Source organism: Nipponia nippon, unplaced genomic scaffold (genome assembly GCF_047370975.1).
Source record: "Nipponia nippon isolate SJK-2023a ecotype South Korea unplaced genomic scaffold, ASM4737097v1 scaffold_4, whole genome shotgun sequence".
NCBI lineage: Eukaryota > Metazoa > Chordata > Aves > Pelecaniformes > Threskiornithidae > Nipponia > Nipponia nippon.
Genome location: NW_028262358.1, coordinates 85,811,168 through 85,838,093, shown reverse-complemented (window position 1 = coordinate 85,838,093; position 26,926 = coordinate 85,811,168). Strand labels below are relative to the sequence as shown.

Sequence of the window (26,926 nt, the reverse complement as noted above, 5' to 3'; positions counted from 1 at the left end):
TCCACCCTGCATTTATTTAATACCATTCCCAAATCCTCCTATGTTACTCTTTCATGACTTTACATTTCTCAAATTCTCCCATACTTTTAGTCCCTCAAAATCTGTCTCCTTTTCCACTATAAACATTCTTTGTGAGATTTTTTTTTTTCAGTTTAAAGATCTAGTTGCTTGATGGGGGTAACATTTTCCAAATAATTGTTACTTACTACTCCATGAAGGCTGCCATGTTTCAGGATGATGCCCTGAGATGCTTAAACAAATTTTCTTCCCCACTTCAAACCTGCCATTGGCCTTCAAAGGAAGAAGGAGGATATAATAAAACATGCTGGAAGTTAACCTTTTTTTTTTTTTTTTGGTACAAGTTGTAAAAATCATCAAACAAACATATATGCAAATGATACTTGATAATTATATTACTGCCAACCTCACAAAATTGGCATTCAGCTTTCTGAAGAAGCCTGACATCTGCCTTTATTCATGCATGAAGACTGATCACAGTGTGGCATGGTGGCTTGCCTGTTGCTCCTGTAACCCACACACCACATGCAGAGAATCTGAAAAGCTATAGCTCTACAAAACTATGCAAAAATGTGGGCCTTTGCCCAAATCATAGGTCTGCCTTCCTACACGTGACCAACATCTCCAACAGAGACCAAGAGGGCCCATGGAGAGAACAGAAGGTTAGACAATCACATCAGCAGTGTGATTACTCCTAGAGAAAACTTCCATTTATTAGGTGCAAAGCTTCATGTAATTACAGAATACCAAAGTGACCTTGGAAGATTTCTAGTCTTAAATTGGCAGCATTAACTGTACTATGCCACCTTTCTTACAAAAATAACATTACATTAAATGCCAAGAATTTCTTTCTCAGACACTTAGGGTTAAATTGATCGCGTAAAAAGGAAAAACTAGTAAACTTGCTTACCGTCAGCAAAATAATGCTGGGTGGTTTCATGGGATATTCAGGTGGTAGTACTATTCGCCCGTGATAAATCCCTCCATCGAAATCTGAATCTGGAGGGCCTCTAACAGTAAAGTGCCACTCAAAAAGATTATCCTAAAATGCCCCCACCAAAGAGAGAAGGAAAAAAAAAAAGAAAGAAGAGTGTGTCAGAGTAGACAACTAAACACCATTTTCTTTAACAAGGACAGGCTAAAGAAATAGCGCACAGAAGTTTTAAGAAGTCAACCAACAGAGTACTAAGATTCTGGTTAAAAGGATAAAATATTGTAGCTTTCTGGAAATTTTCTTACACAATAGCTTTGTTGAAACCCTCAAATTCATTATTGAAGCTCTTCACTCTAGTTGTATCAATTATGACAAGAGTTTTATTACCTAGCAAATGGAAAACTGAGTCAGCTAAGGGAAAACTGGGTCTTTGCCCCATGAATAATAATTTCTGGAGAACCAAGGGGAGACCCACCCCAAGAAAGAACATTAATGACAGCCTCTGCAAAGCCCCTTCCATGCCCAAGTCAACACAGGGACTTGACTCACACTCCAGAGAATTCCTATCCTCTTTTTCTTCCCCATAAACAATTTTGAAGCAGCTACTGTGCCTTACTGCACAACAGGTACACTTTGAAATTTGGAATATTATTTTCATTGGACATACAAATAACTTCTCTTTAAGCACCAATTCTTTGGGGTTCTCTGTTTGGCTTTGTGTATCAGATCTCATGATGCCCACAACTTCCAGAATATTTACAAGCAGAACAACTCCTACTGTTGGGACAGGAGTCCAAATGAGACTTGCTGTCAGCGAACGAGATCTCTCAACTAATGCTGAACACTGGTATCACAGGGCTGTGACTGCCCACCTAGTTATAATTTTTTCAAGGATGGGAGGTAACTGTCAACGTTTCCAGCATTCCCTTTCACCTGCCACTGTTCTCTTCCCACCAAGTCACTGTTCTAACCCAGAAATAAGACCTTCATCTAAGTTACAAGTAATAGTATGAATTAAATCTTACATTTCACCACAGGAAGGGGAAACACAAGGTACAGAAGACAAAAACTAGTCAATAGTAAAGTATATTTTATAGCACCTAGGAACATGCTATTTTCTGTAAGCATGTTAAGTGGGCTACGCATTTCTGTGAACAGCTAAATCAAATCCCCAAACTGAATACCACAGAACACTGCCTTTTTTATTATTCCAGTGAAATCAGAAGGGGTTTCTGTTTAAGCTTCTAACCACCAGAACTTCACTGTCCTCTCAGCCCAAAAACTTAACTGGGTGTTTAGACAGCTTCAAGAAGCTACTATTTAAGTGGAATCTAAGCATTCTCTCTTACCAGCATCCAGAACTGCATACATTTACGTTTTTCACAGGTTTTTTTGTATGCAAAATAGTGAATCCTCATAGATCACCTAGGCTTAAGTGTTTTGTTGAGCAACTCAGCAACTGAGCCAGATGTCAGGTTTGGGTGTAAAAAGCTTAACTTCAACATAATGCATTTATGTAGTCTCGGGAGGGGGGAATAAAACATATTATACCTGTGTGACAAAATTAGTCAGGTGCAACGTAAAACCAATATTAGGTACTTTCACTAACAACCTGGAACTACAATACCATTAAAGTGGAATTCTGCTGTTGATTTCCATCATAGAAAAAAAAAGAACTTAATAAATTTTAAAAGGTCTGCTAGTATCTAAATACGTACATTTAAAATATATATGCATACAGAGAACTTAGAGTATATAACACAGCCTAATTACAAACTCTTGCAAACACAGAGAAAAACAAACCTCCAAAGGCTGTGCATGATAATGATCTGTAGGATCCTTCAGTTCTGCAGCCTCTTTCATCAAACGTTTGACAGCTGAAAGTGTAACACATGAAAATAAAGAAAAAAGTTAATATGCATTGCCCACAAAAATAACAAACATTTCTTGAAGAGCTCCTTTCAGCTAACTAATCTTTTTCAGCGCATCCCAGCTTCTTCACTGGAGTTAATAATCCAAGACACAATATAAATTACTCACGCTGAATAAATCTTAAATGAGTTATACAAGTACAAAGTTATGAAAAATATGTTGCATGGTCACAGAGTTTCTCAACACTGAACACTGGGACTAAAGTAGTTTTACGTTATTAATTGCATCAAAGACATGAGGGAAAACATAGGTGTCATTAAGGGAATTTCAGACTTCAAATGCAAGATGTGAAATAACCTCAATATTTTATCATAAAGAATATCATGTGCATCTTTAAATAACTGCTGAAAAAGGTTTATCCTGATACCTCCCATGACTATTACATGACTACTCCCTTAGTTATTCCAAAGGAGGTCACAATAACATTTGAGAGAAAACAACACACCGGTAGTATGAGGAGATGAAGTTTTACACTAGATTTAAAAACTTACATGCCCACCCAGAAAAATCTACCCAGGGCCTTTGTAATTTGAACCTACTACTGAGTATTCAGGATAGTCATTAGTTACCCTCTCCAGTCTTCTACTTCAGAACCACCAGCATCATCTGTATTTTCTGCATCTCCTTCTTCCTTCCCCTTTAGTAAATTGTATTACATCACTTGTCCTGCCAGGTGCCCTCATGTGCATCATGCATTGATGCCTAATACAGAACTCGGACAAACTGAAGAGCAGACTAAAAATAAGAACTACAGCCAAGAAATTCAAGGACGCCACCTCATGAATAAGGTTAGGTAGAAAGTTCTTACTCCCTCCTACTTACTGGAAAAAGTGCAAATACCAGTTACCTCTTTAAACAACTACATAGCAACAGGATCCTTTAAATCCATCCTCCACATCCAGTTCAAATCATGGATGTCCCTCCCACTCATGTAATTATCTAACTACAAAGAAGGAGAAACACTGCCCAAATTCCCTTACAGTGTAAGCACATGATATGGTGAAAGCGAACCGTAGTTCCTCGATTTACGCAGCCTGGCATCACCAGCTGACTGTAGGCTGTGTAGCACACTTGGACTCCAAGGCTTTACTCACTTTCACGATGCTGTGAGGGAGCTACTCTAACCTTCCCGCAGAGGGATTTTGATTTCCATCTACTGTGAAAAGTTCTCTTCCTCCTTCGCACTTCTTGACAGCTACAAACAACAGCTCAAAGATGGAGAATTTCACTTCTTACAACCCAAAAAGCAAACAGACCATGCGGAAATTTGCTGCTGCCAGTTGTCCCAATTCTGCTGCTGCCAGGGGGAGGTGTCAGTTAAGCACCCTGCAGAGTCACATCACAGGCAGCAGTGTCCGGGCTTCACTGAAAAACAGTTTGTCTCTGTCATCTGCATTCAGGTTTACCAGTTCATTAGCAAGGAATAATAAGAAAACCAGCCTGGACCAGAAAAGGCTTCAGACCCAGCACTGCTTCACAGCCAACAAGCCTGGACATTTACTCTTCAGAAGAAGAGTGGCATGCACCAGGATGAGCCAATTTGGGAGTGAACACCCCAAGAAGCAAAAGGGTAACCATGAGAAAACTGAGAACGTATATAATGAAGCCTAACAAACACAGAATAGTCGCAGACAACTCTGTTACCGAGATTTCCCAGACGAGGGACCGAGACAGAGAAGTAATACAGTCCCCCTCTATCAGCATCACATGCATTACCCATGTTAACTGAGGGGAAGCTAACTATTAGAGAAAAAAAAAAAAATTCAAGACCATTCTACAAAAGTCTACCGACACCCAGAGAAAGGTTTGTACTCAGCCTACCAGCCTAAAACTGGGTGCAGGATCTTTGGCAGTGCACATCGGCACTTTGGATTTGTCCCAAAAGGAACAGCCTTTTTACCGCTTTAGCTCCAAAGCTGTCCCCTGGGCGCTGAGTGCCAGCAGCTGGCAGGCAGAAACACAGAAACCAAGGGTTTGCACTGAGAAGTAACCGAGACAGCAGCCAGGTGGGGACAACAAGCAGGTGAGCTCCTGTTAAGTAGAATTTAAAACAGGAGCAGTTTAAAGCATGTTTAACATTTTTGTATTTAATTAACAGTGACACTGTGTCTTTTTTCATAGCATTACTTTATTATCAAGAAGCCAGCATAAAATATGCTGAAAGAATATGCAATATTATTCCACTCTTGGAGCATGAAATACAGCAAAATATATAATTTAGCTTTGTATACCATAGAGATAATTTGTTTATAAGTTTTCAGTATTAAGCAACCTAGGATATCTTAAGAAAACGAAGCACACGTATATGCAGAAAGGTTGAGAAAAAGAAGCACATATATATGAAAAAAAGCTGAGAGAGTTGGGGTTGTTCAGCCTGGAGAAGGGAAGGCTCTGGGGAGACCTTAGTGAGGCCTTTCAACGCTTACAAGGGACTTAAAAGACAGACAGACTTTTTACCACAGCCTGTAGTACCAGGACAAGGGGGCAATGGTTTTAAACTGAAAGAGGGTAGGTTTAGACTAGATATTAGGAAGAAATTCTTTACTATGAGGGTGGTGAGACACCGGAACAGGTTGCCCAGAGAAGTTGTGGATGGCCCATCCCTGGAAGCGTTCAAGGTCAGGTTGGACAGGGCTTTGAGCAACCTGGTCTAGTGGAAGGTGTCCCTGCCCATGGCATGGATCTTTGAAGGTCCCTCCCCACCCAAACCATTGTGTGGTTCTATATCCACATTGCTGAAAAATGCCAACAGACAGGCTGCAAAGAACAGCCTGGACTGATAAAGGTTCATTCTGAGAACGTGTGATCCAGTGAAGAAAGCATTAAATTGTTTCTTCTTTAAGCATAGCTGCAGTATTCATGAACACAGTCCCTCCTTTGGCTATGGAAAACTGCAGTGGAAGAAACTAATGTAATTCACAAATTCTGCCTGCAACAAGTACATGACATTCTTACCCAAACTTCATTAAAAGGAGTTTTGATGCAAAATATGGTATTTCAACCCACTTAAAATCACACTGAGTCATCTGAGTAAACGTTTGGCAATGGCAATTCTGAAAAATGAGAACGGTTTGGGCCCATTCAAATTAAAGAATTGCAAACTGTCAGTAAAGTCAAAAAGTATCACTAATTCAGCCAAAAAAAAAAAAATCAAATCAAGACATTCAATTTGTCAAGGACAGGTTTTAGAGACAAAACAATCAAGGTATTTTTTAATGTGGCATGACTGTCAGCACGAAAAATAACCATGCTTTCACAGGTACACTCGGCAACAATTTATCATAATGTTCATTGAAATTAAATACTGAGGAAATTAAGTTTCTGAGCTAACTCCAGAGAGGCAAAGGAGAGTTCTCGCCCTGGCAGGAGGCACAGGAGCTCTCCACTACTCTGGGGAGGAAAGGAAGGAGCAGGTGCTATGGGCCAGAGGCTCGGCCTGACAATCTGCCTCTTTGTAATTTGTAATTACACCGAACTTGCTGAATTTTTCCTGAAAAGCAAAACGTGGAGGTTAAAAATCTGAGAATCAAATTTAAAGCCACCAGCTTGCTTTAGGATTGAGCAGTGGTGGAATAACATAATTAATGAGCAAAATTTGTATAATGTATGCGTGTATGATCTGTAGATTTATTTCTGTCAAAAACTGTGTCCTGGTCAAATCCTATTTCTTGTTAATGTTTACCTTAAGGTATCCTGAAATTTCTATTCAACACAACTGGTTCTCTTGGATATATCTTGAAGTCCCATTCAAGTACCCCTGCTATCACACCCAACTAGACTAGTCTGCACGTCACGGCCCAGGACACCCTTCTCTACACACAAAATGCAAGTGATCAGTCTTCATAAATGTCAATATTACTGCTTAAAGAGATGATGGGATTCGAACATTGGTGGTGTTCTCTTAGTAAAATATTATGCCTTATTTTTTAAAAATATGTTATTGTGAAAATAAAGTCTTAAAGAAATTATATTTAGCCTTTTGAGAGCTTTGTTTTGTTAGTAGTCTTCTGTATTTAATAAGGAAGAATTTTAATTCACTTTTACATTATCAGTGAACAGTACCTGCGGCAATCAAATGAGCTAACCAAGGTTATATTAATGTAAACATAGCACACAACACTGCAACAGGATTTATTTCAGCATAACAAAGTTGCATACCTTTTGCTCACTGGAAGTTCAGAAAATCTGATAGAAGTTCCAACTCCCTCCAACACTCAAAACCCCCAAAACCATTCCTGAAGATCCACTACAACTTGTCTACAAAAGGCAACAGTACTCAGGTACAAGAGCTCAAGAGGCGAAACAGACCCTAGCGAGGGGAGTAGCAGAGGTGAGGTGGGTGACGTTGCAATCAAACCCAAGTTAGGAAGCATGGGGACGGTGAGGTCTCAGTTCAGCAAGGCTCAGCCCCTAGTACTTCATCACACGAAGAGACAGCGTTTTGTGCACACAAAGATGACTGCAGGATCATCAATGGAACAAATTCATATTTAAGTGATATGGGTTGTGCATGGCAGTATCTTCCTTAAATGGATAGCAACCATTTCATTCTACCAATTTTCAGTGCTTCTGTTTGAAAAAGAAAGGACACAATAAACAAATAAAGGAACTCAAAACTGCTGGCACAAAGCTAGAGATCTCCTAATCTTTCAAGTTGACTTATCTGATCTGGAAAAAAAGGAATAAAACAACCTGACAGCTTTTACTGCTTCAGCAAATGCTTTCTACTTTTTTTTTTTTTAATGGCTGCTATTATTTATTTTTTCTTTATTTTAAATAAGATTTAGAGGTCTACTCAGGAGAAATACAGAAGTAGTAATGATTTTTTCCCATGTCTCTGCTAACCAAGACAGCATAAGTAAGGATGCAATTTACCTATCTAATCCAGGCTTTCCAATGAATTACTAAAACTCTTATAAAGTTTCTCTGGGATGAAGGGTTTTATAACTACTCAGCCCACTTAAGCTATTAGTAAAATAGCAGTCATCTTCGTTACGTGTTTGTCTATTAATAATGCTACTATCTACAATTAGGAAAAAAATAGTAGACAATAGTATTAGAAAAATAAAAAAATAGAAACCACACGATCAATTTGAGGCAAGCATAAAAGCTTTTCAATTAAATGATGCGTATGTCAGAGATGACATTTTGGGAAAGTCTTTTTAAATACAGCTGGCTTTGGTTTTTCCTCCTCCGCTCAATACCTACCACTGAGCCATGGCAGGTGTAACCACCAAGCGACTTCAGAGCTCACAGTGTCACCTGCTGGACCAACCATCACCACCACCAGTCCCCGCAGCAGCCAACCCATTCACCCAAACTGCCTGTATTCACATTCAAAAGAAAAATCTCATTTACTAAAGGTTAAGTTTAAATTTCACATACGGGGAAAATTAATGGTGAATCACAGTCAGTCAGTTGTTCAACTGCACAAAGACTGGATCATGCAATAAAAGAAGTCAGGATTAAATTTATGTGTACAGTACATAGGATTTCTTGTGAGACGACAACACTCAATAAGCTTTGACATTTTAAGTCAAAAAAATCACTTTAAGTGACGTGGTCACTAAAGCACGCAAGAAAACATATTTAAAGTGAAGAGTCATACCAGACTGGAGAGTTATGAAATACTTTTACAACTCTTTGATATGGAGAATGGTATGTTTTTTAAGTAGTGTTGTACTCTCTAGAGAACGGTTTATTAAATCTAAACATACAGAGACCCTAACAGGTTCACAGTGACCTGGACAGTGTCACTAGGTAACTGTGTGTCACCTGCTCCATTGTGGATGTGATTTTCCTGGACAGCTTAGAACCTCTGAATGATATGTGATCATTAGTGAATTAAAAACAAAGGGGGAAAAGGGGGCTTGAGACAAAAGTACCTTGAAATATAAATTACAATCCTTTTGCAGAATAGAGCGTCAAATGGTATCTACTCTAGAAATAAACCCCTGTTACCACACTTTCAAGTGAGCTCCACATTACTAATGCTGTTCTCCTCTACTTCTGCATTCCCTGTGTTTATTCATTTTGCCCCCACCTTTCTTAACCCTTTTGAGTTCACATCTGTCTTTAAATAGATTTTTGAGTTCCTGTATATATTTTTGTATGTCATTTCACAAAAATGTGACTATATTTTCATAAAATTTTGCATAGCAGTTTATAGTCACTGAATTTTGAATCAAGAGCACATTTAAAGTTTCATTAGGGCTGAGATACCTGATCTTTCTTCATAAAGAACTACACTTCCCAGTCGCATCAATCCAAAATAAAATCCCTGGAAGACAGATGAAACTTCCAGTTGGGCAAGTCCTTAAACCACTGATAAGGAGAACATACTACATATTCTGTTTCTTTACAGCTGTTTTCCGAAGCATTCCCTACTGCCTCTACCTATGATGGGACAGTGGACTACACAAATCTTTGCTCTGACAACTCAGCAACAAAAGTACGTAGGAACAGGCATACTTGCAACAGACCATGCAAAGATTTCCAGATTTTTCCAGTCTTCTGGAACTAGAAAGCCACCAGTAGAAGCAACCCGTAACACTCACGATCCTTCCCATACTGCCAGCGACCACCTTATCAAATCTACATCCTCCAGTACTAGAGGAATGGGCAAAATGAAGAAAAGTTAAAACTTCAGTCTCAAGAGAACAGCATCACCATTTTAAAGTCACCTCTACTGAAATCTACTATAGTTTCAACACTAGTCTAAACATCATAATCTGCGGAACACTATTTCACCATACTAGAGAAAGCACACTTGGCTGTCTAAATAAGAGCAGATAGAGACAACGAAGTCGCTCATCATTCACTGCTTCTGTGATGTTCTCCACTAGTCAAGTTTCCATTTTATGCTAATCTCACCTAACAAGACAAAACAATTGTTCTTACAAAACTGAAAGGTGTGACTGCAGAACTCTTAACAACTGTTTGGGGCAGCCATAGGTACCAAAATTGCTTTTATTTTAAAATTCAGCTTGACAGTTGCTTTGACTTCTGCTACAATGACAAACGGAAATACCAGTTGCCAAGAGGCAGGCCAACCGCTTTACATCTTCAGGGTCTTAGACACATCCTTTCCCAAGACCCACAAGCCTCCTGAATAGCTGCTTTACATCTTCACAGCCTCACACATATCCTTTAGCAAGACCCACCAGCCTCTTCCACTTATATAAAGTATTGACAATTGTGAAAAAAACCAAGAAAATAAAAAAAGAGAATAATTTTAATTAGTCAATTTTCTCTTTCCTCTCACCCTTAGAAACAACAAACCTTTAGTCCGCATTTCCCTCAGAGCAGCAGGAAGTACAGGGCTCTCGTTGTAGTTACTATTCAAAACAACTATTCAGTCAACACAAAGGGAGATAAAACTTATCAATTATAAGGTGCTTGTTGAACACACGAAGATCATACAATGTCTTCAGCTTTAATAATTTTTAACATCCATTCGACTTTTTATTTTTAAAAAATTCTCTTTATTTCACACATGGAAGGTACTAAGCAGCACAGTACCTACTGGCTATTTTCTATTAACTGTTTGTTATTAACAAAGAACTGATGCATGCTTGTTGGCAAGGAATATTCCTTACTTGTAAAAAGTATGGAGCGAGAGGGAAGTATAGTTTGTAGGAAAAGCAGCAAATGTATTGAAGATGACAGCCAAGAGGATCACAATCTCGGCACGCTATGTTCCTTGCGCATCTAAGATCCAAAAGCACTGTCCCTGGACGGCAAATGCAGGACACGCGCACCACGTCTCCCTCCATGTGCTCTCCCCAGTCCTCCAGTGCCCTCACTAGTCAAGTTCTAGATGAGGAGGTCTGCTGAAAACAAACAAAAAAACCCACCCAAAACAAAATAAAAAAGCACTGCTGTTTGTGGGCTCTATGCGAGTCACTATAAGTAGCTGTTCATAATTCTTCAAGTGTGTCTGTGCTAATACCCGCTCAGAAGACTGGTAAGATCCTACATGAAAGAGGGAGACTGTCACTACAAAAACAGTGACGACAAGATTTGGTGTCTGATCTTGCAGCAGGCTAAGGGTCACAGCTCTTGGGAAAAAAAGTAAAGAGATTATTCCAAGTAGCTGTCTTATAAATTTCAGAAAATAGGGATGTTCCTGAAGCATGAAGAGGATGAAGTCTGTGCTTTAGTCAGCTGAGCTTTAATATTGATGGGAGAGGTTTATCAGCCATATGGTAGCAGGCTGATACACATTGACTAATCCATTTTGAAATCCTAAGACAGAAAATAGCTTGCCCTTTGATAAGTGTCACACATAGACATAAAAATATGAAGCAACAGCTTTAAAGGCTTTGCGTTATTGAGGCAATACAAAGAAGCCTGAAGTGTGGAGTGTGAAATTTCTTCTGTTCCAAAATTAATGGTCTGTTGGGGAAAAAATAAAAAAAAAACAACAACCAACAAATCACATTCACAGATGGTGTGAGGAGACAGCTTCAGGTGAATGCCCCCCACACCTCCTTACCCTTATAGAGGGCAAGTGACAGGAGCCAGCAACGGCTTAGCACACCACCCTCACCAAGCCCAGACCTGCGGTGGCCAGGACGTGTACCGATGGTAAACCAAAAGCTGCCAGAGCACCAGCTGCGCTGCGTCTCATTGACAGAGACACAGCGTGCAGGGGAACAATTTGTTTCATGTTGTGGAGTATTACCGTCTTTTAGATACGTTTGGGATGAACTAACGTTAGCTGGAGAAACTGGGATAAGGAAGAAGATGAATATATTGACTAGCAGCAATTAGCAGCAGGACAAAGCCATGTAGCAATATTGCTCTTTATGTGGTCTATGTGAAAGCACGCAAAAAAGAAAGGTACCAGAGAACCTAACTGATCCTCATTCATCGATCTGGCCTAGCACACCTACTTGCAGAAGACAGATCCATGTAGCCATGTATAATCACAGAATAACCTCAGCTCCTGTGATAGCTCTACGGCACAATTTGGCTTAAAAGGAAGATCAATAAAAGCACAGGTTTCTTTTAACAATTTTTTCCTATTTAAAATGTGTTTTCCTCTACGATATTTCAGATAAAGCCTACTATAATCATTAAAATAACTTATACTGAAACTGTAAGTAGTATTTGCTCTCTTTAAAACCACTGAGCAGACAGACTTTTGCTCAAGTCCAAAAGCACACATCAACAGGAGAAGCCTCTTTGCAGGTACAAAACGATTATTTTCTTCACTCTGTCTCAAGATAGCACATTCCAAACCCCTAAAGCTGACAAGGACTTAAAGGTTAGCAGCTCGGATTTTCCACTATTCAAGTCAGAACAACAAGGCACGAGGACAGCTACTAGTTCTAAAGCCTTCGAGGGCTGAGTTACCAAAATAATTCATTCAGTCCACAGATGACACAACCATTGGAAACAAGAAACATGGTGGATTTGTTTTTACGTACATCAGTGCATTTACATTAATTAAAACCACCTTAATATTAGAGCACTCTACATTTCCATCTTAAGCCTTCAGCTGAATGGCACGTGTAAGATACCATCGTTACACTGCACATATAACCGTAACAAGATAGGAATTTGTAAAACATACACAAAAATATTAAATAATTGCATATGCTTATCTACCTGGTTAGTAAGAAAAGTGCCAGACCAACGCAACTGCTATACATGACTACAATCAACTTGCTTTAATGAACAACAACCTCTGAAGAAACAATATTTATTTTACATATTTTTTCTTATTTATCTAATACCTTTTTGCCCATCTTTTTAAATGAAAGATTTCACACATATTGACTGCTGAAATGCACAATTTAAATCATATTATAGTGATTTAAATAATTTGTGGACTTTCAGCACCCATATGGAAAGAAATAATTTAATATATTAATATGCTAGAGAGCATGTTTAATTTCAGGAAGCAATATTGACCCAGTGTATGACTCTGCCAAGTAAGGTTCACTGTGCTATGGAACAGCACAGGTGCTGAAAATCAATTCCAGTACAGATAACTTCCCCTTGAAAACAAGGAGGACTAGTAACAACAGAGGGGGAAGAACATTTCTAAATTAAACCACAAATATTTGCCCTCTCCACCCAGATCCCAGAAACACATCATATAGCACACCACCACTACTTCCAATGACGTGGCAAACCATAACTAGTGACCACATTCATATGGCCTCGTAAGTTCACATACACAACATATCCAGCATATCTCCCTAAAGAAAAAAAAAGTCTTCCTTCCTGATATTCTGAACTATAACGAGTACATCACTTGCTTTGTGATCCTTCTTATCTTTCAGGTATGCAATGTGGGTGTGAGGGTGAGAGACATAATTTAGCAATAGATACGTCACCCACACGAGGCATGTTTTGTAAATAAGCCTGCCATTTCCATTTGTAAGGTACAAGTCGTCATGATGTTAAGTTTCTCCCCACCTCCCATGCTGGTAATAGGACAGTATGATTAAAGAATAAAGCCACTATTCATCGCAATAATATGAAGCTAGTACTACCTACTTCCCAAAACCGGATTAGGGGAAAGCAGGGGGAGGACAGCGACCAACAGACAAACCCAACTAGCCCTCACAGGCTGTGGAAGAGGTTTTGCTTCAGCCGCGATGGGCCTCCGGCTGCGTGTGGCTCCCAGGAGGCGAAGGCCGGCACGGCTGGCGAGGGGCCACTGGTCCAACATGGCCTATGGGGGGGACCCGGCCTGTCCTCAGGTTCCCCTCCGAGGGAGCAAAGCCTTCCCTTCCAGCCCTGTTTCTCAAGACATCTCCCACATCTCTTGAGGCATCCCTCTCACTTCAAGGATTCAAAAGAAAGTCTGGGAGTTATAAGGCATGAATTTTAACACGGAATCCCATGAACACACACACACACGCACATGTAAATACAGCGTGTACGGCAACACTTCTGTAAAACAAACTCACGCCGCACAGCCTAAGCTAGCGTTGGCAATCTGTCCCCTCACGGACACCTACCTGGAAAGGAGGCGACACCCAGGGGGACAGGGCACAGCCACCTTACAAGAAGTTCAGAGGTGCGCTTTCACCAACCCGCAAAAAAGCCTGGGCGCACACCCCCCGCCCCGGCAGCCGCGGTGCTCCGAACCGAGTTACAGCTCGGAGGGTTTTCAACGCCACCGCACTGGGAAGCAGAAGCGACGCCGCCCGCCTCCGCCCGGCCGCCGCGACCGCCCCGGCGCGCAGCTGCCCCACGCCCGCGGGCATCGCCGCGGCCCGCGGCCCCCATCCCTCCTCCCCACCGCCGCCTCGGCCCGCCCGCTGCACCTGTCCCGCCGCGCCCCGGGAGCCGACTGCCGGCCCCGCCACCGCCGCCGCGCTCCGGCAGCGGCCCCCAAGCCCTCCGCGAGCGGCGGCAGCCCCGGGGCGGGAACACCCGCCCCTCCGGCCGCCTGCCGCGGAAGGCAGCGGCCTGGGCAGGCTGCAAGGCACGGCCGCGCACCCCCCGCCCGGCCCCGCCGCCCCCCGCCCGGCCGCGGCCTGCAGGCGAGGCCGGCGGCCGCCTCCCTGCCGCCCGCCGGGGCCTGCCGCGCCGCCTACCCGGGCTCTTCAGGTTGTACCGGGCCTCCATGGCAGCGGGCACCGCTTGCTCCCTCCGCAGCGTCTCCGGCAGCGGGGGCAGGGGGCGGAGGAGGAGGAGAAAGGCCGAGCCCGGCCCGGCCCAGCCCGCCTCGGGAAACTCCCCTGACGTGGAAGCGGCGGCAGCGGCCCCGCCGTGACCGCGGAGGGAGGCACCTGCCGCGCCGGCACCGCCCCCGGGGCCTCGCCGTCCCCGCCCGCCGCCTGGCCCCGCGGGGTGGCCCTCGGCAGGCCCGCCCAGGCCGGGCCGGGCCCGGAGGAGGCCGCGCAGCCGCGGGTTGGGCGGCCGGGGCACGGCGGCGGGTGACTGTCCCTAGGTTGTGTGGGAGAAGTCAAAATTCCCGAGCTGCCCGCCCTTCCCTGTCGTGGCGTGGAAGAAGCAGCCGGTTTCCAGCCGCGATGGATGATGGCCCCACAGCAGAACCGCGACTCCAGGCGCGGCCGGGGTGGGAGGCGATGCTACGGCCACTGGGCCGCAGCTCTGCCGTGGTGGCTGCAATAGCGAAAATGCCCCCGCCTCCCCGTCTCGTCTCTGCCTTGAACCACAGGGGTCACGGGTGGTGTGCCTCAGGACCCCATGGCGCCAGCAGGTTGGTTTGAAAACGGGGGGCTTAGAGAAGGGGCTTCCAGGACCCCGCAGACCCACCAACACCCCGCCCGAAACACTTAACCATGCTGTAAGACTTAGCAGCATCTTGTTTGTCAGTTTTCAGGATCGTGAAAGACTGAAAAGGTGCCATACACCAAGGGCTATTGGTTTTAGGCAAGAATTACCAGCCAGAGCTTGACTTGATGGGCAGATCCCCTTGTCCATCCCACAGTGCCAGAGGAATTGTTGTTTGCATCTACAATTCTGGTTTCTCTGCCAGCAGGTTACAGTCACAGTACACTTGGGATAGCACTTGTAACAGTTTATAGCTACGGAAATACATAACAAATTAAAATGGTCAGAATTCTCGGCAGTCTCAGTTTCCCTTTAATTCACTACGAGCTGTAAATAAGAAACATGTCTGAGCTTTTCTTGTTTCTAGCTCATGAATTGTCCTTAATTCCACCTACGTTGCTCTTATATTCCTCCTAATCATCTTTATAAAACTATTTTTTTCATGTTTTGATGTCCTAGTTATTTTCCTTTTTCCTTCTTTGATTGAACAGCAATAGAAAACATTGTAAACAGAAACAGTTGAGTAGGTATACTTTTTTTTACCTCCTCCTATTTTCAGAATTGCAAAACAAGGCGTTACTCTTCCCTTTCCTATTCTGTTGCATAGTGATGTTTTGGTAATAGCAATAAATAAATAAATAAAGCAACTTTACTCCACCTTAACAAGTAGCCAAATTTTCAAAAGGAAAAAGCGATCTCCGTTTTTGCAGGACAAACCTCTACAAATAATGTAGTGAGCAAGTAACATTTACAGCACAAGGGAAGGGATGGTGCCAGACCTTGCGGTTGTCTCTTACACCAAAAGCACCCTAGTGTGTATTTAATGGGCAACAATTCTTGATCACATCTCAGCATTTCTGGTTAGCATCGGCTGATCTGATTGCTTGAGACGGTGAGCTGCAGGCACTGGGTGTCATGTTCACAAACTATTTTGCTCATTCTTAGCAGGTATGTCCCATCTTTCTTCATTTGCCAGAGTCATCTTGCTGTGCAGAGGGAGAAGGGCTGTGGGACCATCTGTGACTAAATCTTGCCCTTCCCCGAAGTAGGAGAGCAGTATTTTGCCTTTGGAAATCAACTTTCACGTAAAGAGTTCTGGGATCTACTTTGATAGAAGGTAATTAAAAAAATGGTATTATAATGTGAATAATGTCATGAATGGAGAAGTCATAGTTATTGTGAACTAGTTAAGAATAACGTGGAGTTCAGCTTTCTCTTCTGGGCTCTGGGCTTTGACCCTGGCAGCACCGACAATGTCATTTTATGTAGTTCGAGGAGGAAGCACCTGCAGTTCACATGAAACTTGGGCTTTTAGCTAAAAAAAGAAATACACAGTCACTGTAACTACATGACAACCGAACACTACTGAAAATAGGCTGAATAGAACTTAAATTTTAAGTAACAGAAATTCACTGATAGGACATATACATTTTCCCCGTTTAAGTAAGCTACATCATGGCCTGGCTGGGTGCTGGGGTAATTACCATGTGAAATTGTGCAGAGCTAGCAGTACGAGACTGCTTTCATTTTCAGGCGCATTAGTAAAGGTCAGAGCTGCAGGAGGTGAATGTTGCCAGGTGAAACCGCCGATTCCTGTGAGGTAGTCAGCGCACGGGTAGAAATCTGGAGCTTAATTCCCAGCCCCACATGTCAGCAGCTGCTTGGGGCAGAGGAGGATCAGGCACTGCAGAGCTCTTGCATGGTCAGTGTTGCCAGTCCGGAGTGGCAGCCTCTCTCCTCTTCCTGCCTCTGGTCAAAAATGCCCTTTGGATTTGTGTTTTCATCTGCATTTTGTTTCGACTTTTGCACCGAGAAGCCATTTTGTGCTAGAAGTTGTGTTTTTTTAAACCCAAATGCCAAATATAGTAGTAAAATTGCAGTCAAATCCCACATGCTGGCAGCACTTCATGTAGCTTGCGTATCCTGTCATATGATCTAGCTTGGTGAAAAAATAAACATGCCCAGCTGAAGCATACAGAAACTGAAAGTTTGCCTGAACACTGCTGCAATAAAGATTTCGTTATTTAATACCACACTGAATCTCTGCAGAAAGATTTTGTACAACTTCACCAAGTTGGTTGCAGGACAGCAAGAATAACTGGTTTTGACAATTCAAAATATTAAAAACTGTTTGGCTTTAGTAAATGTTTTACATTGAAGTAAGGCTTCAGTTTGACCCGCCAAAATAACTAATAATTTCTAGGTTTTTTTTTAATTTCTAGTTTCCAAGAAGATGTTTTTGCTCATGTTTCTATGTACTTTTCTGCAGCTGGGGCGTACTGATTTTTTTTTTCTTTTGGATGAAAACAGAGATTCTGGTACAGCCACCTAGCTGCAGAGCAAAGGAGCATATAGGCCCCTCTGTTGCAAAAAATATTACAAAATTATTGATGATCATCAGGTCTGATAAAATGCATATTACAAAATTAATGACAATCATAAGGTTTGATAAAATGAATAATTCTTCAATTGCAGCCATTTCTACTGTGAAAGAAAGGCCAAATCAGAGTAAAGAGACGGGCAGAATTCCCCTGGACAACTGCAGACTATGGAGATACTTTTCCAGGCTGATTACCACTTCACAGCTAATGGAGCGAACCAGGAGCTTTTAGAGCAGAGTTCATCTTACCTGGCATAGGTGTTAGCTGTGAATCCAACAAATCGTGCTTTAAAAGTTCCTAGTTTTCTCCATTAGCTGCAAAGGGGGATTAGGCTAAAAGTCATCTATCTTATAGATATAGTTAGGTATTTTCATATGCAGGTATAGCTCTACATCCCATACAAATGTATCACGCCTTTCCCCTCAGTTTACGAGCATTACAAACATTTCAGTTGATAGAGCCGCTTATTTCTAACCGATAAGACTCTTGTTGAACTGACGCTAAAGGGCCAAGAGGGGAGCTCAGCAGGCAGGAATGGGAATCGAGGAGTTCAGCAGGCAGAGTTGGGGGGATGGACGCCAAGAGGCCTCCAGCAGGAGCCCCAGAAGAGGGAGTTACTCCCGAAACCTCTCATTTCTCGTGGAGGCAGGACACCTGTCTGACACGGGGGTTCAGTTTTTGCACTTGGGTCTGATGCATCAGTGTATATTCTTGCAGATCTCAGGGAATTAAGCTAGGTAATGTGACACTGAACTATTATTTATTTCTCTGTGCAGGTCACAGAATTGTGTGAGGTAAGGTACATTTCAATGGTGTATACTATACGTTAAGTGATTACCTAAAGTCAGTTCAGAGTGGCGTTTGTATGCTTTGTAGGCTGTCTCATAAACTCAGCTAAAAATCACTTATTCTAAAGGAGGTCTGAGCTCATAAAAGCTTATGAAAATACAACAGTTCTTTGTACAAAGCATTCACACCCTGCTTTCACCAATTCACAAAATGTAGAGCGGTTTGCTTCATTTATAATGCTAGCCTTTCAATACAGACAGTTGGCTGCAGAATTAAACTCTATTGGAATTAAGGAATCTAATATTAATATGTCTATATTATCAGTGGGAACAGATATGACTCAGTTGGAAGAGAAAGCATTATTGTGCTCATTGGTGACTAATACAGTCTCAGCTTTTAAAATCCTTTATGTGAATTCAGACCTGGTAAATCTGGATTCAACAAGTGCACCTCCTCCTCACTGATAAAAACAAGCACAGCATTGTGTAACCGATGCCCTGTAGCAATTGCACAGATGCATGGTGCTTCTCAGGAAAGCGATTACTCTCTTTTCGGCAAGCTTAGTTCTAAAGCAACCATCTCACAAAATGGCTTTGCTAGCTGACTTTTAATTAGCGTTATTTCAGAAATGGAAGAAAGAGGAAGAAAGAATGAGGGAAGAAGCTACCAAATTGCTGGAATTGCCCAAGTGAGCAAGTGCCTGATCTGGACCATCAGTGCAGAGTTTGTGGAACATCTTGCCGTAGTCCACACTACGTGAAGTCAAAATAAAGGTACATATTTTTCACTTTTTTTTTTTTTTTTCCTCCTTGAAGAATGGGAAGAGTCACACCAGTCACTTGACTCACACGCCTCCGGCATCATTGTTGTAATAGTTCAGATGGTTTCCTGGTTCAGAAGAAATGTGCAAAGGCCCAAGTCAAAGCTGAAGCTGCTGTCCGAGTGACAGCTGTTCGTGACTCTGGACTTCCCTGATCTAGTTACTCTATCTTTAGCAACTACAGATAATGGCAGACATGTTCTCTGGTGCATATTCTTTACCGTGCAAATTGCAGAGAGAGCTAGATAGTTGGAGAGCAGTTGTGAACTACTCTGATTAAAACTTATTTTGCTCCTGTGCCACTATTTAGGGAGAAAATGACAGGCATAGCCTTTGACTCATGCAGCCAGTTTTTCATGATCCTCCCTCTTCAGGGCTTCAGGCCCCAGATTTTCTTTTTGTCACTTTTTCCTTATGTGAGTTGCTCCCCATGCCCCTTCATTTTAACTTCCATAAGCTTCCTTCTGGGAAGGGACCATCTGTCTTCATAATTACACGGCAGCCAGAGGGAAAGCAGTCAGGATTATGTCTGTTGGACTGCCATCAAGCAGTCTTTCCACCCCAGCCATTCCAAAAACGTTACTCACGACTCTAATGTGAACTTGCATGTACCTGCTTGCGTACAACTGCTAGCATACAGCTCCTACTGACTCAGCAATGGGAATAAAGGATTTATGAGCTCTTAATTCAAAGCTCCTAAGAAGTGTTGTACAACCAGCGTAAGGATGATTAAAGCTCACTGTGTCATTAACCAAGATATCAGTCGCCTCCATCAGCCCCCTGTAGATATCTGGTACACCCAGGAGTTTCTCAGATGGTTAGTGGAAATCTAGGGCTTGATTCAATTGCGCACACATAAGCATCTGATGCCATACAAGGTATCCTAAGGTATGCCAGACATCCATATGGAGCAGAAAGGTAGACTCATAGAATGCTTTGGGATGGAAGGGAGCTTTAAAGGTCATCTAGTCCACCCCCCCTGCAATTGGCAGGGACATCTACTGCCCTCTTTTAGTTTAAAACCATTACCCCTTGTCCTATTGCTATTGGCCCTGCTAAGAAGTCTGTCCCCATCTTTTTTGTAGGCCCCCTTTAAGTACTGAAAGGCCACAATAAGGTCTCCCTGCAGCCTTCTCTTCTCCAGGCTGAACAACCTCAGCTCTTTCAGCCTTTCCTCATAGCAGAGGTGTTCCAGCCCTCTCATCATTTTTGTGGCCCTCCTCTGGACCTGCTCCAACAGGTCCACATCCTTCCTGTGCTGAGGAAGGATAATATGGGATACTGGTGCCATTCTGAATGAAGCAGTAGCTGAAGGCCAGGTAGAGTGCCTAGAGCAGCTTCAATGACATGAGGGACCCATGTGGGCAACTGGTCTAAACCCCTAATCACAACAGTCAAGAGAGCCCAGAGGGTGGCTCTGCTGACCGAACATGTCTATCCTCTGGCAAACTGCATTGGTCTCTGGGCTCCAGCCGACCGTATTAACCCAATCTCCACCGCCCGCTAGCAAGTCACCTCCCTCTGCAGTTTCAGCTGCTTGGGCTCCGCAGCCCAGCCCTGGTAGGGCCCAGCCCCATAGCCCTGGTTCAGCATGCTCAGGGAAAGGGCTGCACAGCAGAGCCAGGCAAGAAAAGGCAGAACCAGAGATGGAGGTAGGGTGGTTGAGATGAGGTCCAGAAGAAAAACACTGATGTGAAAAGGTATAAAACGCTGGAAGGGAAAAGCAGAGAGTCAGAAAACGGCAGTTTGGCGACACTGGCCAGTGAAGACTCACCTGGTGTCTTGCAGGGGTAAGTGAGCATGTTAGTGCTTAGTCTAGTAGCTTGCTAGTCATAGCCACCTGTATAATCACTAAATTATTACTTTACACTTTTAAATTGTGTGTATCTGCTTGCAGGGTTTTTTTGCAGATGGTGGAAGATGTCTAGCAAAGTGACTCCCGAAGGGTGCAGATTGGCAGGGGATGCAGGCTGCAGAGGAATTTTGTTATTCTGAAAGAGGAATAACAGAAGCTGAAAACAATTGTGCAGTCTGGTGTTGTAATTATTCAGATCAGAGATTTATAGCTTGGATTTTATGGGGACTATTAATGGTAGCAATATAAAGAGGGGAGAGAAGAAGGGAGTGAACTTCTCTCATCCTCAGAAACTTGTAAGGATGCACTCAGTTCGTGGGAGCGGGAAGCTTTCATGGGCGAGGGTGCACCGAGAAAAGCAGGAAAGGCATTTGTAATCTGTCAAGAGAACACTACATTTAAAGCCAATACTCAATTTTCTGCATAATGGGCTTTATGAAGAATTGGAGAACTTGGAATAACGACTGCTGCTTCATAGATGAAAATGTGGAATTGAAATAGGAAATGAAATTGCTGAAGGAACCGGACTGGAAACAGTGCTGAGCAAAGGGAAGAGGACTGGTGGGAGTGAGCTGATGGGCGTGCCGCTGCTGCAGAGCCTGCATTCAGCACTTGGGCTGTGCGACCAGACAGCGTGATGAATGGCATACTGGCAGTCAAAAGAAGTTTGAGCAGCTGTGAAGGGAGTATTGAAAGAGAAGCAATTTGTGGATCAGACCATTTGGCTCACCAGAGGATGATTCAGTCTTTGAAAAGCGCAGTGCAGAAAAGGGGAGTATGGTTCCACCTCTGAGTGCAGGGTTTAGAGAGAAAGATGTTGGCCCCTAGGACCTTTTGATTTGGCTCAGTCCACTGGATTTCCCAGAAGGCACACCCCTGTTCTCTCTGTATACTGCCTTGCAAAAGGAGTTGAAACAGATTACATTTCCCATGGCTCAGATGGCTCTGGTTGTTATCAAAGTAGTCCCCCAAAACTGATGTGGATGTGCATGAACAACAGGGGAAAATTCAATCAATACTTGATTTAACCTCAGAGTAAGTAAGAATTGTCTCACAGGTGTCAGGTCCCTTGAATGATACCACTGCAAAGTGGATGGTGGGGCTTCTAGAAAGCCCAGGAGTGCTGGTTAAAGATTTTAACTTTATTGCTAGGACACCCACCACTCCATCCCCTCAGGCAGTTTTATCAGCAGCATTAGAGGAACCCCAGCTGCAGAAGAGAACTCGCAGCATTGGGTGTGAAGGACTCTGAAAGCATTACTGGCTCCCAAACTGTTGGATGGATGTTTTATCTGGAATAACAGACAGCTGAGGAAGGACTAGAGCAGTATTTTTGAAGGAAGCACGCACGAGGTATGAGACTCGGGTTTTGTGTGGGAAGGAGCAAGGAGGCAGCCTAATTAGGAGGACCAAGAACATAAACTTGCAGTGATGAATGGATTGGTACTGTCTGAGTGGGCACCTACCTGACATAAAAACACCTACGTGCAAACATGAGTTCATCTGGGTCAGGAACTCGCAGTGCTGATGAGAAAGTGAGTTAGGACTATAGCATTCCCTGACGCTAGCACTCTCAGGTAATTGGCATGCTCACCGCAACTTACACCCCTTTCCACTGACAAGCTGAGGTTCCTCTCGGACATAGGCTGTTTGTTCTCCCTGTGCTGAGCAGAGGCTTCAGAACATCACCGCTCTCTTGCTTCAGAAACCTATTTCCAATTTCCAATGTGAACGTGTTCATGCCTGGTTTATACTTATATTTGTACCCACACTACCCTTTACTTCAGCACAGTCCAGAATGGCTTTTAGTTCGCACCGAGCAGAGATTAAAACCTATATAAAGGGTAAATCCTGCTATAATAGCAAAGGCAGCTCTGTTACTGGCCTGTAAGTCACTGCCGGGACAATACTACATGGGCCTTTGAGGACCATATGGTGCAACTGAGCTCACCCAGGCCACCTCGCCATGGTTCAATGTACATGCGTGCATCTTCTTGTGACGAGCCCATCATCTTTTCTTGGCCTGCATTTTGTGAAATAAGGCAGCTTGGAATACACTATGAAATGTTCTGGCCTACACACTAGGCCACTCTGTATTTTTTTTTGTCTCTCACGTTTGCACTCATCTATCTAATCCCAACTCTTCTCAATTTAGGCCATGTTTAGTTGCTGGTTTGTTTGTATTTTAAAAAGGACATCAGTGTTTTTTTCTCTACCTTCTGGTACTCGCAATTCTGAAATAAATAATCCTTCCTTCTCGTAGCAGTTCCTGGTATTATTAAAGAAAATATTCAGTAGAGTATCTCCTCTGACTAGCCTCCTGAAAATCTTGTACCTTATTAAAAATATGTTAGTTTAGTCCAAGAGACATTGTGACAGACTGCTGCATTAGATCAATCTTTTTCCCTGGACGTATTTATCTATATGAATCTTTTATTTTAAAATCTGTTCTGGAGATGATTAAGGACTGTTTAAGATCTGACTGCCAGCATAAACTGTAACTTGAATATGAACACATATTTTATGGTGTGCATACCAAGATTACATAAATATGTTTTATGTTTTTAATGATATTAGTAGCATGTCATGGATTTTATACAATTTAGTTATTTTTGGACTCAATATTTTTTCAGTAGCTTTTTGCTCAAGACCTAGCCGGTAGCTCATAGTGCTTATAAGCCAAAGAGAATATGCTGGCAGGAACCAAGGAGACCTGTTTACAACGAAACACGTATACAGAGAGAGCAAAATAAGAACACTAATGCAGAAGATATCAGGGAGAAAACAAATGAAAAGAAACAGTCTGTTAAAAGTCTCTTTTAAAATGTAGCCGTTTGAAGATATGTGCATGAGCTAATGTGCAAATATTAATACAGTGGGAAATCAAGTGGGATGTCAACCATATGCCACCATATCAGAGCAGCCCAAAAGAATTTCCCAACCAAGCTTATTTCTCATTTTCCACACAGCTGAAATGGGTGAAGTTGATGTGTTTGTCTGTAATTGAGTAAATTCACGTGTCGATTGATAAATATTTAGAATCTGAATAAGAAATTTTGGTGTTAATGATCCGATTTCCCCACCGAACAGGACAGAGATAAAGCTGCAGCAACAAAAATCACTATGTAACAATGTCATGCACATCATTCAGTACAAAAGTGGAAAAACCTCAATGTTGATATTTAAGAAAAAATATTCTGCAATGACTACTGCAAATGACAGGGACAGTAAATATGTCATTAAAGCAAACAGTTGCTACTGTATGTGATGACCTGTTTAGGGTTATTCTCTTTAATACTTCAACGTGATCTGATGATGCATATAAAAATGGAGGGAGTTTATAGGTTCTTTAAAATTTCTTTTAAAAAAATCGCTGCAGTACTTTCACAGAACTCCCTTAGTATAAAACTTTATCACAGGAGTGCGATTTCACACGCAAGAAAACCCAGAATTTTTGTTTTAATGAGAAAAAAATAATTGTTCCATCACAAAACATGAGATCTCAAATGATCCATTTGAATTATGCTTTATCAGAGCAGTTTGCTCCTGTCGATTACACTCCCATGCTAATGCACAGCATGTCTGTAATCACAGAATTTTAGAAAGGCATTCCAGCACTGTAACTTTTTAAATAGCCATGTTCCAGTGCATGCTCAAGGATGCATTTTAACTCTTCAAAGAACCCATTAAGTACTCTGGGCTGCTGCCTGTTGAATTACTTACAGAGATTTCAACTACAATAAGTTGTTGGAACCAATGTTCTACAGTTATTCAGCTCCTGACTTTAAAGTGTCTATGGGATACTAAATTGCTTTGAGTTTATTCTAAACTGGTGTTTTAAAGAGACATGGCTAGTTCAATAATGGTCCCTACTATGTCTAGGCCACTCCAATGATATATCAAAATGGAGACTCACAGATCAGGTATTTTAGAAATACTGGACTATTCGGGAAGTGATTACTTCTTGCACAGTTTCTAATTTTAAAAAAGGTATCTCAACACTGCCTTGTCAGAATTGTCTCTTGTAGCACATGGAGTATTTCATACCTTTAAAATAAAAACTAGAATCTCAATGAAATTTAAAAGAAAAAGCAAGAGATTTGAAATAATATGTTCTTAAAAAAAAAAAACAAACATCCTTGCATGCCTCACTCAGTGCTCAATCACTACAGCTGGAACATGAAAATCTGAGGTACTAATTAGAAAATTACTCAAAAGTGAAACACTCATCACCTAAACTGAAAATGCTAAAGTTAAACAGTAAAACTAATGCATTTGTAACATTCTTTCAATTTTATAATTGAACATATTTGAAACATAATCTGATAAAAATTATGCTTACTCTGACAATATCCAATTAGAAATTTTATACATTAGTCACTTTCACTAAATTATGCAACACAATCTATGCAAATTCTGCAGCGGACTACAAGAGCCAACTTAATTGTCTTAAATAAGTTGATAGTCTCTAAATGCAAGGGTATGCATGACTACATAGAACTCAGGCGAAATACATGGAAGCTACATTCTTTAGTCATTATTGATACCATAGCCAGTATGATGAGATACTTTATTAAAAAAAAAAAAAAACAAACAACAACAAAAAACCCAACAGTGTCTGGTCCAGCCTGGTAGGTGTTCTTTGTCCCACAGTCAGCTATACCTGAAGGAGTGAAGGGAGAAGGACAGAGACTGTGACCCAACGGCCGAGTCTCTGTGTGGCCAGAAATTATGGCAGCCCTTCAATGAAAATCCTGTGGACTGGAGAGCTGTCAAAAGGTGGCTCTTACCCACCATGGCTGTGGTGAACTCTGAAGACAGCTTTGTGTTACTTTAACTGAAGGGTTGGTCAGAAGAGCTGCCCTCACCTAAGATGACAGGTGGTGACAGTACTGAAAGGAATTTGAACTCTCTGCATTTTTTAAGTACTCTGATTACAGCTACTGTCATTATCCTTCACACTGGCACCAGGACTGGTACTTCTGGCTATGCTCAATGTTTCTCACCTTCCGGAGCACCTAGAACTGCATTACTGAACAAATGAGCCTTCATGGAGCTGAGCTCCGTCTATTGACTAGCACCTTTTTCGAAGGACTCCACATATATTCAACACTCAGGCCAAAAGAGCCAATTTGTTCCAAAAAGATAAGTCACATTCATCAGGCAGCAGTCAAGGGCATGGAAACTATTGGTCTCCTTTTTGGCAGATGTTTCTGTAGAGAGCCTTTGCCTTCATGCCAACTGGCTCTCCCAGCTCATGTATTCAGTACAGTACTAGAGCCTCAAGATGCGTCAATATATAGCATACAGAAACTCTGCACCTGCATTCAAACCGCAACTGAATTTAGACTTGCTTGCCACAGGTTAAACCCCTCCTTGTTCAACAGAAGCCAGCAAACACTGGGGGCTCTTAACTCACTGATAGACACGCAGCATTGTGTCCTACCTTGGCTAAGAGAAAACTTTCAAATTCCATCTTCCCTTCTGTCTCCAGAGGTATCTCAGCTAGGGGCAGATTAATTATGAATGAGGTGTAGCTCCCCTTACCTGTTTCTGGTGTACAGCAAGCTGCCTCCCATTCAGGTCAAGCTCTTCCCACTCCCAAGAGCTGCTAACAACACCGCTGAACCACGCATGCAATTGGTTTGTGGCGGGACTGGGAAAAAAATAGAGAGTTGCTCTTCCGACTAAAAACTAAAAATTTGTATCATTAATTAAACAAAACCCATAAATACAGAACTCAGAAAAGTAAGTTTTACTTCTTTTTAGGTTTGAGAGTGCTCTGCTGTCCTGGCTGACCCTGTGGCAAGTCTGCCCATGTTCAATGTTAAAATAAAAAAGTAGTGATGTACGCTGATTACCACAGCAGGTAGATTGTCCAGTCCTCATTTTAATGGTCTCTTCTGGATTTCAATCACAGACGTACCCCTGTG

At 42.3% G+C, this 26,926-nt stretch overlaps 1 protein-coding gene and 1 long non-coding RNA gene across 7 annotated transcripts in view; one reads left to right on the top strand and one right to left on the bottom strand.

Moving 5' to 3' along the window:
- UBE2J1 (ubiquitin conjugating enzyme E2 J1) overlaps nucleotides 1-26,644 on the bottom strand; it is a 42,070-nt gene extending 15,426 nt beyond the window's left edge. The window contains exons 1-5 of one of the 4 annotated variants that reach the window (XM_087774265.1): nucleotides 14,446-14,585; nucleotides 13,467-13,684; nucleotides 2,756-2,829; nucleotides 929-1,060; nucleotides 207-291 (exon numbers count right to left, since the gene is read on the bottom strand). In XM_087774265.1, coding sequence (XP_087630391.1) covers nucleotides 207-291; nucleotides 929-1,060; nucleotides 2,756-2,815 — 277 coding nt within the window. In that variant the 5' untranslated portion in view covers nucleotides 2,816-2,829; nucleotides 13,467-13,684; nucleotides 14,446-14,585. Of the gene's footprint in view, nucleotides 1-206; nucleotides 292-928; nucleotides 1,061-2,755; nucleotides 2,830-13,466; nucleotides 13,685-14,445; nucleotides 14,629-15,258; nucleotides 15,314-26,540 lie in introns of those variants that run through there. The other 3 variants (XM_087774264.1, XM_087774262.1, XM_087774263.1) reach the window with 3 other exon arrangements.
- On the top strand, nucleotides 15,412-23,706 carry LOC148053413 (uncharacterized). Of its 3 annotated transcripts, none has more exons than XR_015708127.1 (3): nucleotides 15,412-16,265; nucleotides 18,945-19,091; nucleotides 21,036-23,706. It is a non-coding gene; the product is annotated as an uncharacterized LOC148053413 (long non-coding RNA). The 3 variants fall into 3 exon arrangements; XR_015708128.1 differs by having other exon boundaries at nucleotides 18,934-19,091; XR_015708126.1 differs by having other exon boundaries at nucleotides 18,883-19,091.
- Nucleotides 26,645-26,926: the final 282 nt, after the last annotated feature.